The sequence below is a fragment of the Colobus angolensis genome, unplaced genomic scaffold (assembly GCF_000951035.1).
Source record: "Colobus angolensis palliatus isolate OR3802 unplaced genomic scaffold, Cang.pa_1.0 Scaffold472, whole genome shotgun sequence".
Classification (NCBI taxonomy): domain Eukaryota; kingdom Metazoa; phylum Chordata; class Mammalia; order Primates; family Cercopithecidae; genus Colobus; species Colobus angolensis.
Genome location: NW_012118177.1, coordinates 1,176,977 through 1,192,474, shown reverse-complemented (window position 1 = coordinate 1,192,474; position 15,498 = coordinate 1,176,977). Strand labels below are relative to the sequence as shown.

The 15,498-nt window shown below is 46.6% G+C and overlaps 1 protein-coding gene across 1 annotated transcript in view; it reads right to left on the bottom strand.

Moving 5' to 3' along the window:
* Nucleotides 1–15,498, bottom strand: part of FRMPD3 (FERM and PDZ domain containing 3) — a 91,219-nt gene that overhangs the window by 35,662 nt on the left and 40,059 nt on the right. The window contains exons 12-14 of the mRNA XM_011958719.1: nt 13,719–13,808; nt 11,881–12,060; nt 743–887 (exon numbers count right to left, since the gene is read on the bottom strand). Of these exons, the coding sequence (XP_011814109.1) occupies nt 743–887; nt 11,881–12,060; nt 13,719–13,808 (415 nt within the window). The remainder of the gene's footprint in view (nt 1–742; nt 888–11,880; nt 12,061–13,718; nt 13,809–15,498) is intronic.

The window sequence follows — 15,498 nt, the reverse complement described above, 5'->3', positions numbered from 1 at the left end:
GCTGGGATTACTGGTGTGAGCCACCATGCCTCGCCCTTTTTTTTTTTTTTTTAAGTAGAGACAGAGTTTCACCTTGTTAGCCAAGCTGGTCTCAAACTCCTGACCTCAAGTGATCTGCCCGCCTCAGCTTCCCAAAGTGTGATCTGACTACTCAGAAAACCACAGTCTTGAAGAAAGAAATAGTCAAGCAGCAAGGGCAAGTGGGTTGAGAGTATTCAGCATGTGAGGAGGGCAAAGTCTCAGCTTCACTCACTTCTGGGTGCTGGGGTGGAGGAGCACTTACTGCATCTACATGAGCCTTAGGTCTAATATGTGAAGTATCTGTTCTTTGAGCCACCTCCTTTTCATCAGACCTTTATATTCATTTTCACCTCCACTTCAACTGAGCCAGAACACCTGTAAATTTCCTCTAGATCTCCACACTGCTAAAGCTTTGCCTTAGATCCATTGCAACCATTTAATTGGCTCTATTTATCATGTTTGGTATTTTAATAATACATTCATTGGTTGACTCAATCACAATGTTGTCACAGGTATCCTTTGTGGAACAGGTACATGTGAAGGCCAGCTGTCTTTCCCACTGGGCTGTGCCAGCTACGATACAGTGCTACAGTTTTGGCTCCTGGCAAATCAGGCACTGCTGGCACGGGGTGAGCACTAAGGCAGAGAAGCTCTTCCCTCCATGTCTCCAGGGTCCAAAGGGCCCCTGGCACAGCAAAAACCAACCGAGGTTGAGCCCTACCTGCCTTGATCATTGGAGGTGGAAGTGGCTGGCTGGCAGGCCTGGAGAAGACCATCTTCCTGGAATCCAGCAAGAGGCGGCAGTAACCCGCGATCAGGCAGGCAAAGTTGGTGGCTTCAGGCCACTCCATCAACAGCACCAGAGGCTGCAGAAGAGAAGAGAAGAAACATGAAGACATGGGAAGGAGGGAAGCAGATGCACTTCCAGAGGCATGGTAGCTAGGAAAAGATGACTTGCATAATTAAAGGAACCACACTTTCTGAATCAAAAATTGAGGCACAGGGCTTGACAAATAGTTTCTTCTGATTTGAGAATTTCTTTGTAATAACCTCTTACCCAGGTATCAAAATTAAATCAACCTTTAATTATACGTTTAATGAACCACATTTACTGAAAAGGACTAAAATTATATAACCTCATGTGACTGCTATGTAGCTGTATTTGTGTTTGCCAGGGCTCAGCAGATGTACAGGCCAGCTGGGAGAGCGGGGGTAAAGTTGGAAATCTAGGTTAGACTTCAGAATGGCCTAGACCACCCTCGATTCTAAGTCCCTTGGGTGCAAGAGCTATGTCTTGCTCATCTTCACATGCCCTCTGTAACACCCAGAACACCTCCCTGGACATAGAGGAATCTCTATGGAATCAAGTCGTAACTCTGCCTTTAGGGCCAAAGTCTTTCTGGCCTGCTGTTCTGCTCAGAGCATCATGCTCGGCTGGGTGCGGTGTCTCATGCCTGTAATCCCAGCACTTTGGGATGCCGAGGCGGGAGGATCATCTGAGGTCAGGGGTTCGAGACCAGCCTGGGCAACATGGTGAAACCCCATCTCTACTAAAAATACAAAAATTAGCCTGGCATGGTGGCAGGTGCCTGTATTCCCAGCTACTCCAGAGGCTGCGGCAGGAGAACCGTTTGAATCAGGGAGGTGGAGGTTGCAATGAGCCAAGATGGTGCCACTGCACTCCAACCTGGGTGACAGAGTGAGACTTTGTCTTAAAAAAAAAAAAAAGCATCATGCTCTATCCCTCTTCTTTTATTTCCCTGTGTCTTTGAGATGTTGTTAATTGGTGCTTATTAAAAGAACTCCTTGGTCAAATATGTTTGTGACATTGGGTTAAATAACACTATGCAGATAGTTTTACTATGAGAATTCATAAGACCGTTTAATATATCGTTGTGCACTGGGAAACCTCAAAAGAAAGGCTTTAATATTCTAAGTTTTCTGAATTTATTAGACCACAATGATCTATTTTTATAGAACATCTCATGGTAACAAGGTTGTTGTTGTTGTTAACCCACTTTGGGAAATACTAGCATACATTGTTGACTTCTGTTCCTAACTCTAAATCAGTCAGATTAGTCCTGGGGTTAACTGGTTAACTGCTTCAGAGACCAGGCAATGCTATTCAAGAAAATCAGCACTATTTCAAGAAAACCTCCTAGTATCTGTATTATAATTTTAACTGTGGCTTGATCAAGTTTGAGTCAGACTGAAGTCAGCCTTGGGAACATTCTCCTTGGAATAGGGTAGTGGTTTCCAGATAAAGATCACTGAAGACTGGCTAAAGAGGGAGCCACAGGGCTGTGGGTCACCTAGACCAGGCATTAAGAAATATGAGAATTAGGCAGAAGAAATGAGGCCCCTCTCTGACCAATGAGGAGGCTACTGCAACAGTCTAGGAGAGAGGTGGTTAGGGCCTCCACTAGAGTGGTGGCTGGTCCAGTGAAGAGGAAGGGACATAATGAAGACCTGATAGAACTTGATCACCAACTAGATTAACCTTCCTTGGCTGAATCACCATTACCTGGGGCACAATTCTGATTCCAAACCAGCTCAGCTGTTAGCTAAAGTTGCAGTGGTTTTCTTTTTCCCGGGATTCCAACACAGAGCATGAGTTGAATATTTTGTAGTTCATATAGGCCAGGGGTCAACACACATTTTCTACAAAGGACTAGAGAGTAAATATTTTAGGCACTGTGGGCCATGCGGGCTCTGTCACAACAACTCAGCCATTGTACATAGTGTGGAAATAGCCACAGATACTCTGTAAATTAAATAAATAGGCATGACTGTGTTCTAATAGAACTTTATTTACAGAAACAGGCAATGAGTCAGATTTGGCTCATGGGCCATAGTTAGCCACCTGATCTAGAAGTGAAACTTCTTTCTTGCCTTTTTTTTTTTTTTTTTTTTTTTTTTTAAATAGAGACAGGGTCTCACTATTTTGCCCAGGTTGGTCTTGAACTCCTGGGCTCAAGTGATCCTCCTTGGCCTCCCAAAGTTCTGGGATTTACAGGCATGAGCCACAGCGCCCACTGAAGTGAAACTTCTTTACAGCTAGAAACAACTGTATTCATTCATCACACATCTCAAGTTATTACATTTGCTAACAGCAATCACCTTCTTTGGAAGTTCTTCTCTTGGCTTCTGTTTCTGTGAGCTGTGTTCTGGTTCTGTAACCTGACCATTTTCATCTCTCTCTTTGGCTGGCTCTTTATGTGCAACCTCCTCGCCCTAGCTATATCCTAGGCTTAGTGTACAGCCCTCAATTCTTCTCCATCAGGGTGTCTGCTTTAACTTCTATGCTGGCGATTCAAAAATCAACATGCCCAGTCTACTCCCTTGAATTCTTTTCCTATCACAGAAATCATATAGCCCTATGTCTATACCACACAGTCTTGTGTTGGATCAAATACTAACTTGAATTCTTTCATAGTTGTTGTACATTCGATTACAATGCATGCCACAACAAGGCATTTGGACTCTGCCCCAACTTTAAGGCAACAAGTTAGTGATGCTCCTATGGAGTTCATGCAATACCATTGGGAGGAAAAAGGAACAGTTTGTACCCTGAGGAGCAACAGCTTTTTTTTTTTTCCAGTGAGAAAGGGGCCAGAGATAGGTATTACTTTTTAGTCATTATTAGGAAGGGGTAGAGGGGACATTCGTACCTCCAGTTAATGAATGCTTCTCAGTCACAACAGAATAGCCAAACTTGCATACAACAAATAAAGACAAAAAAGTATGGAAAGGAAATGAACTTGGGGGGCAGGGAGTCAGATACCCCTTCTTGCTGTCTTGCTGCCACTGCAACCCTGCCACTGATGGCAGAAGGATATACAGATACTGAGATTTGAGTGTAAATGGTGGCTACTACCATTACCAAGAGGGCCCAAGACTCACTAGGCTTGCCTCAGGGGTATGCACATCACAGCCATCCCTACTGCCACTGCTTCATTTCAGGACCTTATCATCTTCCTGCCAGATCAAAACCCCTCAAGGTATGTGTGAGTGGGTGGCCCTTGTGCTGAGATACTGAGCCTCTTGGCTTCTCAGCCCTATTGCCTCTGGCCACAAGCTGCCTCATCTAGTATATATGTATGCCTCATCTGTTTGTATGTTTTGTCATATAAATTGTGACATTTCTCATGATATGGAAAAGGCTGGGACACACTAACCCAAGAACCTCCAATAACCTCCTGACTGGCCTTTCTCCCTGTAGTTTCTACCCACTTGAATCCACTTTACCTCCATATTGCTGCCTGAAGATTCTTTTGTACTTTATTGTTATTATTATTATTATTAGTAGTAGTAGAAACGTGGTCTTACTATGTTTACCAGGCTGGTCTCAAACTCCTGGCCTCAAGTGATCCTCCCACCTCAGCCTCCCAAAGTGCTGAGATTACAGGCATGAGACACCATGCTTGGCCCTGAATGACCCTGAAGACTCTTTTTTTTTGTTTTTGTTTTTGAGACGGAGTCTTACTCTGATGCCCACACTAGAGTGCAATGGCAGAATCTTGGCTCACTGCAGCCTCCGCCTCCTGGGCTCAAGTGATCCTCCTGTCTCAGCCTCCCAAGTAGCTGGGATTACAGGTGTGTGCCATCACACCTGACTAATTTTTGTATTTTTAGTAGAGACGAGGTTTCACCATGTTGGCCAGGCTAGTCTCGAACTCCTGACTTTCAGTGATCCACCCGCCTCAGCCTCCCAAATTCTGAAAGCTCTTTCTAAAGCAAAAGTCTCATTGTCATTTAAAATCTTCAATAGCTCATCAACTGTAGAAAATCCAACTGCCTTACAATGGCATACAAAGCCCTTCAGGACCTGCACCCAACCTCCATCTCCAACCATATCTGCATTAACTCCACTGGCGCTCCCCTCCCATCACTGTCCCTCACCTTATACTCCAGCAATTACAAAGTATTCATAGTTCCTCATGTTCCTTCACATCTTCATGGCTTAACCTATGCTGTTCCCTCTGGCTGAAATGCTCCTGTGTCCCGCTTTGTCCACCCAACAAGCTGCCATAAACTGGCTCGATGCCTCCTGGAGAACATGACAAAGTGAAAGATGCATCCATGCATTCCAGAACCAAGCCAACCTACTTCCTGCCCTCATGGAGCTTACAATCGAGCAGGAAATAAGACATAACCCAAATCAAATAACCATGCAAATAAATATGATTGCGAGGTGTGATAAGCACTTTGAGGAAAACGTATAGAGAGCTACCCAAACGTAGAATGTCCTGGAGTGTTACGTGGGTGGGTAAGTGTGAATGTGTGCGTGTGTGACTAATTTGGTTTCAGAAACTGGAGACAGCTTTGAGAAAATAGCATTGGCTGACAAATATAATGTGAGACCATTTGACCAAAGTAGAGGCCGAATGGCTGGCTGACTAATGAGCTGGCCGGCTGCAGGGCAGTCTGACTCACTCATGCCCTGGTTGACAAGCCGGCTCAGGACAGACAGAATGCCTAACAGCCTCACATTCTCACCACTGAGCTACCTGGCTGGCTTGTTGGCTGGCTAATGGACAGAATTACTGACTGAAGGCTGGGAGAATGGCTGATTGACTTCATTGACCACTTCGGTTTCCCTTCTTACCCCCAATATAGCCCAGTGCCAGTAATAAAACAGCACGAAAGAAAACCCTGTGCACAGAGAGGGCCAAGCACATCCCCAGCTGGCTCAGCACAGCACAGCTCATCAGGAGCCTCTCCTTGGCATCCCCAGACAGCCAACTTGGCCCCAGCATGGGCCAAATGCAGCTCACAGTAAAAGGAACACAGACATACATTTTGCCAACAGAAAAATGAAATTTTTGCCATCAGGTAAAAATGAAATCAAAAGCAGGCAAACAAAAAGGTTGGACAGGTTCCTTAGAAACCTTCAAAAACAATTTTTTATTTTAGATGGGATTTTAATGATCATGACATGTAATGTAATGCTTGTCCCTACAGAAAGCACTAGAGAAATAAAGCTCAAACATGAGAATAGGAGACATGCTGGGCCACAAGATATCCCTTGGGACATTCCTTTGATGATTTCTTTTTCCACCTTATGTGCTTCTGTGGTAATGGGGTATGGTAATGGCCCAGGTATGCCTCAGTCCCAGGCTGCCATCTCTTGAAGAAAGATATTTGAATACTACCTTATGTTTGCTCCACTAAGAGCAAGTAAGCTGAGTGAAAACTAATTAATACGCCCAGGACATCTTCAAATGTAGCATGAGGAAAGGAGAATGGAGTTGGAGGCATGAGCCAGCCAGGAGAAGGTACAGCAGGGATTCATTTGACATGCTCCAGCCGCATCTCCTTCCCAGGGTGCCCTGGGAGCTATCAGGCACTTAGCACTCTGAGATGCCAACTAGGAAAAGGATTTTCCCTGGGGTAGCCTTCACTCACTCTAGCATCCCTGAAAACAGGAAAAGGATGGAATCCAGGGGCCTGGAGGGGAAGGGTAAAAGATGATGGTCTAGAGACCCAAGGGATCAGTATATTTGGTTCTTGCCTCCACAGCCCTAGGAAAGGCTAAATGGGCACAGCCAGCCAATTTGGCGGCAAGGCAGAATATCACTTAAGGTAGAGGTTCTCAGGCCAGATACAAATTAGAATCACCTGGAAGTGGTAAACCCCCCAGAGTTCTGATTTTAAATGATCTGGGAGGAAGAGTCTGGGCATCCAGTGGTTTTTAAATCTCTACATATGATTCTAATGTGCAGTCAGGGCTGAGAACTACTTTAAATGGATCATCTTAATTTCACCAGACCCTTACAGAATATTACCAGACCAGAGTGGCCTATCTAGGGGGAAATGGGCCAAGTCTGATTTCTAACTTCCACGTCCCCTGTTAAGGATGTTCAGACAGTCCTTCTTCAGTGTATCCTATGCAGTTGTGTGCCAGTAAACATTTCATAACCAGTTCTTTCTTTCCTTTCCTTTCCTTCCTTTTCTTCCTTCCCTCCCTCCCTCCCTCCCTCCTTTCTTCCTTCCCTTCCTCTCTCTTTCTCTTTCTTCCTTTCCTTTCTTCTCCTCTCCTCTTTCTTTCTTTTCTTTCTTTCTTTCTTCCTTCCTTCCTCCCCTCCCCTCCCCTCCCCTCCCCTGTCCTCTCCTTTCCTTTCCTCTCCTTTTTTTTGACTGGATCTTGCTCTGTCACCCAAGCTGGAGTACACTGGCATGATCACGGCTCACTGCAACCTCTGCCTCCCAGGCTCAAGCCATCCTCCCACCTCAACCTCCTGAGTAGTTGGGATTACAGGCACAAGCCACCATGCCCACCTTACTTTTGTATTTTTAGTAGAGACAGGGTTTCGCCATGTTTGCCAAGATGGTCTGGAACTACTGGCCTCAAACAATCCACCCCTCTCAGCCTCCCAAAGTGCTGGATTACAGGCATGAGCCACTGTGCCCAGCCCACAGCCAGTTCTTTCAAGTAGTAATTTGTAGCACTGGCCAATTTCCCTGATGTACATACACCCACCATGGCTGCTTTCAAACTATCAACATGATGGCACTGAACAAAGAGATGGGGAGAGATGTGCCCAGCTGGCTCTGATGCACTGTGTGGGCCAGCTCCAGCCCACCACTGGCTCGGTGGGTAGATTCTTACTGAGCCCAGGGAAGCCATTCTCTAGTAAGAAGCTTCCCAACGCTGCTCTCCCAATTCCTTCCCAGAGCCACCTCTCACTAAACACAAATATTGCTGATATCAAGCACCTCTAAGAAGCTTTCCTTAATACCCCCAGCCAGAATTTGTCCTCCCCTGTACTCCCCTAACATGCTCTTGGTAGCTCTCCTATGGCACTTCCGTCTGTGTGTCATGTATTTGTGCAATTTTTTTTTTTTTTTGAGATGGAGTCACACTCTGTCGCCCAGGCTGTAGTGCAGTGGCACAATCTCAGCTCACTCCAACCTCCACCTCCTGGGTTCAAGTGATTCTCCTGCCTCAGCCTCCAGAGTAGCTGGGATTACAGGTGCCCGCCACCACGCCTGTCTGATTTTTTTTTTGTATTTTTAGTAGAGACGGGGTTTCACCATGTTGGCCAGGCTGGTCTCGAACTCCTGACCTCAGGTGATCCACCCACCTCAGCCTCCCAAAGTGCTAGAATTACAGGCATTAGCCACCGTGCCTGGCCATATTTGTGCATGTCTATCCTACAAGCTGGATAAGCTTCTTGAAGGCAAGAAGCCATGGTTTTCTCTCTCTTTTTCATTTTTGTGGAGAACGGGATCTCGCTATATTGCCCAGGCAGGTCTTGAACTCCTGGGCTCAAGTTATTCTCCCACTTCTGCCTTCCTAAGTTCTGGGACTACAGGCATGAGCCACTGCACCCAGCAAGCCATGCTTTGTTCTCTTTTAATTTTTTTTTTTAATTTTTTTGAGACGGAGCCTCACTCTGTCCCCCAGGCTGGGATGCAGTGGCATGATCTTGGCTCACTGCAATCTCTGCCTCCCAGGTTCAAGCAATTCTCCTGCCTCAGCCTCCCAAGTAGCTGGGATTACAGGTGTGTGCCACCAAGCCCAGCTGATTTTTTTTTTTTTTCATTTTTAGTGGAGATTTAGTGGAGACAGGGTTTCACTATGTTGGCAAGGCTGGTTTCGAACTCCTGACCTCAAGTAATCTGCCTCCCTTGGCCTCCTAAAGTGCTGCGATTACAGGCATAAGCGACCGTGCCCAGACTCTTTATTAAAAAAAAAAGAAAAAAATTTCTGTGTTTAGCATGCTTCCCAACAACAGCAAGTTCATACCAAATGACAGTCAAATCTAAACCTTGATCTTCTTTTCTCCCTCAATCTTCCCTTTCTCCTTTCACCACAATATCATCCATTTTGCTTCTGCTGGGCACATAGTACCATTCTTCAGAGTATTTGGGACCCATGAAGTAGGCAGAAGGGCTAGGTATAATAAGACATGTGCATTGTCTGTGCAAGAGTGTTATGCAGGGGAGAATATGCACCCACATCTTACTGATTTCGCATGTTTCACATCTCCTCTTTTTTTCTCATTACCACTGCTGTCCCTCCAGCACAGGCCCTTGTTCCTTCACTCCTGGACTAGTGCCGTGATCCCCTCCTCACTGCCCTAGCTCCACATTAGCTTTGCTCTCACCCATCTTACACCCTGGTCCAAGTCAACTTTTATTTAATCACCCCTCTGCTCAAAGACCTACTGTGGATTCTCACTGTTCTACCACATTGAATCTAAATTCCACAGACTGGCCTTTGAGGCTTTTAACCAACTTGTTCTGCCCACCCCCAATCTCTGCAATCTCTTTTCTCGTTATTCTGCTCTCCAGCCAAGCAACTATGCTTATCGACCTGCACATATGGCTTGCTTATTTCTGTGCTTGCTCCTTGCCTTTGAACACATCCCACTTCTCTCTGCTAATTCATGCCTATCACTTCAAGATCCAGCTTAAAACACCCTCTTGTGGGAAGTCAGATCTGGTTAACTCCTTCCTGTTCTTTTGTTCCATATTCCAGATCACACTTGTCTGTAACATTTACTTCATATTACTTTTTCTTTACTGATGTTTTGCTTTTGAAAAAATAACAGGTCTCATTCATTGAGTACTTATTGTGTGCCAGGCAGTGTACTAAGACATTTTATGTACATTTTTTCATTTAATACAACGGGCCAGGTGCAGTGGCTCATGCCTGTAATCCCAGCACTTTGGGAGGCCGACTTGGGAGGAAGCTGGAGCCCACGGGTTCAAGACCAGCCTGGGCAACATAGCAAGACCCCCATGTCTAAAATTAAAAATAACAATAATAATCCTGATCAAAACATTTTGAGATAGGCATTCCATTTTGCAGTTGAGGGAATCAGGATTCAGAGAGGTTAAGACACTTTCTGAAGGTCACACAGCTAGGAAGTAGTAGAGCTGGGATTTGAGCCTTGTCTGATTCCAGAGCTCTATACATGTTCTGATGTTGTGCTTTTAAGGCAGGTCGTGTGTCTTTGTGAATCTAGTCTCCCCCCATGACAATGTAGCCTCTCTAGGGCAGCATTCATTCCCACAACTGTGGCTGGATCACTCCTAGAAATAAGCATAGTGCTCCTCACTCAGGCAACACCCACTGATCCCCTGTTCAGCCTGTTTCCTCCCAGAGCTCTGGTAATATAGGTCTCAAGCCTGTGCATTCTCAAAGTGGTTGCATTACACAATCACCTAGGAAACTGAAAAAAATAAGTAAATCCTGATGCCTGGGCTTCACCCATGACCAGTGAAATCATAATCTCTGAGAGTAGGACCCAGGCATCTGTTTTTTTCTTAAAGCACTTAAGGAAATTCTATTGTGTAGTCAATGTTGAGAATCACTCAAAACATAGAAGACTCAGTTGGAAAGCTGTGTCTCTATTTTAAACCCCTTTTATTTCTCAGGAAGCCACATCTCCCCTGCATGCCTTGTCTTCCCTGCCCCCTTCTCTGCCAGTCCATTTGGCTTTTTACCCAACAACATCTGAGGAGGGCAGCAACCATTGGTTGAGGAGGTAGCCACAAGCCAATTAAACATCGGCTCCAAGCCAGTTCCTAAACCAATGGGAATCCTGTGAATCACAGGTGGAAAAATTAACATATTAAAGCTTTCTGGGTTTCACAAAGACAAAAATGAAGCAAATAATGTTCTGTTTTAGAAACAGCAAACACTCCACCTCTTAATCTGCTACCAATATCTCCCCCTGGGAAATCATTTAAGAAAGGAAAGTTGCAACTCCTCTAAGAGCTTCCGCCAGCTGGCAGGCAGGCCTGCCCCCCACCCACAGTGGTCACTGGTATTCAAACAGGAGAGCTGTGGAGGGGGTGGCTGACCAAGACTGCCAGACTTTGCACAGGCGACAGCTGCTTGCCAGTCCGAAGGAGCTGATCTATGGGAATAAATCTAAGGTTCTGGAAGGGCTGGACTCTGGGGGTGAAATAAGGACAAGACTCTGCATGTTCCCCTTCTTCCCAGGCCCCCTCTGTTCTGTTCACATGCTTAGACAACCACTCTTCAATGACTCAAGGTGTATGTGCCTACGGCAGGGCCCCCCAACTGGTGTGCACATGGAATGGGTAAAGATGGGCCAAGATATTCATTCTTATAGTTTCTGGGGCAGCCAGGCAGAACCTGGGGTGGACAGAGTCTCTGGGGCTGCTCCATTTACCACAATGTTCCACATGAATATAATTTTCTTTTCTTTTCTTTCTTTTTCTTTTCTTTTCTTTTATTTTTTTGAGACAGGATCTCACTCTGTTGCCCAGGCTGGAGTGTGCAGTGGTGCAATCACGGCTCACTGCAGCCTTGACCTCTCTGGCCCAGGCAATCCTCCCACCTCAGTCCCCTGAGTAGCTGGGACCACAGGTGTGTGCTACCATGCCCAGCTAAGTTTTGTATTTTTTTGTAGAGACAGAGTTTCACTATGTTGCCCAGGCTGGTCTCAAACTCCTTGGACTCAAGTTATCTGCCCACCTTGGCCTCCCAAAGCTTGGGATTATAGGCATGAGCCAGCATGCCAGCCTGTGAATATAATTTTCTATGTGTGCTATGATATGAGAAAAATGGGAAGCAGTGGCCTGGGGGTGGCTCCAAGTTCTCCAGTTTCCCTGCCCTGTGCTGAAGAACTGTCTCAGGCTGATCTGACTCTCCCTAGCATTCCTCAGTGCTGGCTGACCTTATTATTTGGTCAAAATGGCATGTCCCTGAGGGCTGAGAAGAGACAGAAAGATTAGCCCAAAGAGTCCCACGGTTGAACCACTTCAGAATTACTGAACCTCACCTAACAGACTCAAATTCTCTTTCTCAAGTTTATTTCTTCCTCTACTCCCAAGGCCTTTTCCTGAACAGAAGGAGACCCTCAAAGCAGGGCTTACCTTGGCATCCATGATGCTGGTCTCCACCCGGGCCACACCCTGGTTCTCCCGGAACAGCTGGATCTTGCTGATCTTGCTGAACTCAGACAGCACAGTGGTGAGGTTGGTTTTGAGGTCAATAACATGGCTGATGCCATGACGGGGTCCCACCAGGAGAGTGGTGGCCGACTGCTTCTCATCCTGGTGCCCAAGAATGGCAGGCAACGTTCACAGAAAGAAGGGTAGAGGAGGTGGGGAGAGGAGGCAGAAGGAGGAAATAGAAAACATGCATTGGACGCTGCTGGTAGGATCTGAAAATATCTGGGGCTTAGTGCCACAGTAGGACAACCTGGAGGGGAAAATGGACTGGGACAGAAAATGGTTCCTGGGATAGAGCCCCAGATTATGGGTCCAAATGAACAATTTAGCCTCAGCAGCAGGTTGAGTAAAGTGCACAGGCAGAAGGGCTGGCTCTAGCAAAATTGTGAAGTAGGTGAGGTTTGTTTGGGGGCCTTTGGAGCACCCTCCCCTACGAAGCCCCAGGGACTTTCCATTTGTTGCTGCAGGCCATTTGAGGCCCGCACTCAGTGTCTGGTCTTCACCCTCCCCCACCAACAGCCACTCAGACTTGCACTTCTCACCCGGGCCAAAAACTAAACTGGCACAGTAACTCTGCCTAAGGTGTTCAGGGTTGATTGGGTACTTCATGGCAGCCTCCCTCCTTAAGCAGAGATTGACCTTTTAATGGGCACTCCAGCAGATATGGCCAGTAGAAATTTTAGCAGTGGTAGGTGGGTGGAAGAAATATTTGACAGTGTATGAAGGAGGTGGGAGGGGACAGTGGGCTTTCAGTGTTCTTCAAATCCCAGTATGTAAATGGCTACCTCTCGGCCTGAAGGACTGGATTCCCTTAAGAGGTCTTGACAGACTCCTTGGAGCAATCAAGCCTGGGTACTCTGGTGGCCCATTCCCTGGTATTAGCATCACCCTGAGGAACCTCTTGTGTCTGTCTATAGGCACTTTGATAAGTGACTTTCCACCGATGTGCCGCACTAGCTGACAGTGTGCTCCTGGGAGCAAGACAAGCACCTGGATCCAATCAGCAAGGTGATTTGAATTTCCTTTCACCAGGGTAAACTAGCCTGGGGCATAGTCTTAGGGTGGGACTAGCTGTGCCCTGCCCCAGAGCCTTGTTCCTGCAGCAAAGGTGCTGAGCAAGCAGGGGGAGAAGGAGAAGGACTCAGGAAACGTAGGATAGGGGACTGCGGGAGTATATGGAACAAAAATGAAATAGAACAGGGGTTGCCTAACCATGGCCCATGGGCCAAATCCCACCCACCACCTATTTTTTATGGCCCAGGAGCTAACAATGGTTTTTAGATTTTCTAATGGTTGGGAAAAATAGCAGAAGAGGCATGTTTTGTGACATGTGAAAAGTACATGAAATTCAAATTTTCGTGTCCATAAATAGTTATTGGCACATAGCCACACCCATTTGTTTATGCATTGTCTGTGGCTGCTTTCATAATCTGACAGCAGGGCTGAGTAGTTGCCACAGTTGCCAGTGTGGCCCGCCTGCAAAGCCTAAAATATTTACTATCTGGCCCTTTATGGAAAAAGTATGCTGAGCCCCCAAATCAAGGAAGAGGAACAAAAAAAGGTCATGGAGGGATACTCAAAACAAATATCTCCTCCCACTCTATCATTTTAGCAGAGGCAGGGCCAGGGAGGGGAGAGGCAGAAGGAGGAGGAAGAGGAAGGAAGGCCTTTAGAAATATTTGCCCCTCTTGCCCCCACACCCAAGGACAAGAGCCAGCAAAGGGCTCCCTCCCCACATCCCCCCAAGCTGCCCCACTGACCAGGCCCACAGTGTTGAACAAAACGCCCGTGAAGGTAGGAAGTTCATTCAGAATTCGTAGATACTGGAGCTTTGCCTGAATTGCAGAGCCCTGTGGAAAAACCCATCCAGAAATATGAGAAGCCTGAGGAGCACAGGAAAAGCAAACTCATATTCTCAATGAGGAGTCTCAACATCCTAGGACAGGCACCAGTCAGCAAGTGACACTGTGGAGATGTGAAGACACCCTTCATAAAACAGCAGCAAGGTTCTAGTTTGGACAGCTCTTCTCTCTAGTATCTCATCTCCCTTTCTAAAATCTTGTCCTACCTCCTGATCTTCATTCCTAAAGTATCTAGCTTACTCATTTTGTTTTTGGTTTAATTCCAACTAACTGATGCCCCACCTAATCCATACCTCTCTCCTGAGATCTTTCAGACCCCTAGAGTCACATAGATGCTGGTCATTCCCCAGCTGGGGGTCCCACTCAATACCTTTCATACTAAGCACTCCTAAGTCCCAAGCCTGCACTTCAGGCATTCCTGGTCTCTATCAGCATCCCCTGGGCAATCGAGCCAGAAACCTGTGGGTCACACTGGACTCCTTAATTGTCTCATGTGAGGGCCACCAGTTACCAGATCATCTGGATACTTACCCCCTAGCTCCTTTTCCAATCTATCCATCCCTCTTCTCTAGCCAGTCATTGCCTTGACATTCCCACCTGTGTCAGGGTGACAGCCAGGTTACCTTCAGGACTAACACTCATTTTCCTCTTTCCCTCAAGTGCCTCCACACACTGTTAGAGGGAGCATCCTAAAACTTAAGTTTAATCACATCAGCTTCCTGCTTTAAACCCTTCAATGACTCCCAGCTGCCTTGAGAACCAAGTACAACCTCTTTCCTTGGCACACAAGGCCCTCCATGAACTGGCTCCTGCCAACCTCTCTGGCCTCTTCTCTTGCCCCTACCTTCACCCCTTGCACACAGCTTGCATTCTCTGTACTTGCTTAGGCTGAATGATTTGCATTTCTGTCCTTGCACCATGGTTTCTCATATCTCTGGGCCTTTGTACAGATGGATCTCCCTGCCTGGGAAACACTTCCTCCCATGACCCATGCCCACGGATTCATCTAGACAAACTTATCTGTCTTTCAAGACCCAGCTCTGGCCTTTTCCACCTCCCTCAGGCTAGGCTTAGTATTCTTCCTCTGTGCTTCTAGGGCACCTGTGCCTAATGCACTGTGTTGGGACTGACTAATGGTGTTTTCCCATTAGACTGTGCCTGACTCAGGGGCCAAGACCAGGCCCTCTTCATCTTCATATTTCCAACCCAAGCACTGGGGTTCCTCGGAAAAAAATGTTACCTGAGGAAATGGTGGTGAGCACTGATACTCTTAGTTGAGAAGAAAACAATCTGATTAAATATTCACAGCTAGGTGGGAATGGCTTAACTCTCTGGGGAAATTTGCATCTTAAAAGAGAAGCTAGTTGGTAATGCAAGAAATCTGGAATGGGAGGAATGTATGGGGGCGATTGCCTCCCGTGTGTACATCTGCATGCTGATTCTAGTGCGTCTCACCACTCTCCTGCTTCTTGGGCAGGAAGCACAGGCAGATTGAATCTTACAAAGCTGAGAAGCTGCTGCAGGGCTTGGGAAAGTAGACAATGGGAGTCCCTCAGAGCACTAGAAAGTGAAGGCAGTAGGCCCGGCGCGGTGGCTCAAACCTGTAATCCCAGCACTTTGGGAGGCTGAGACGGGCGGATCACGAGGTCAGGAGATCGAGACCATCCTGGCTAACACG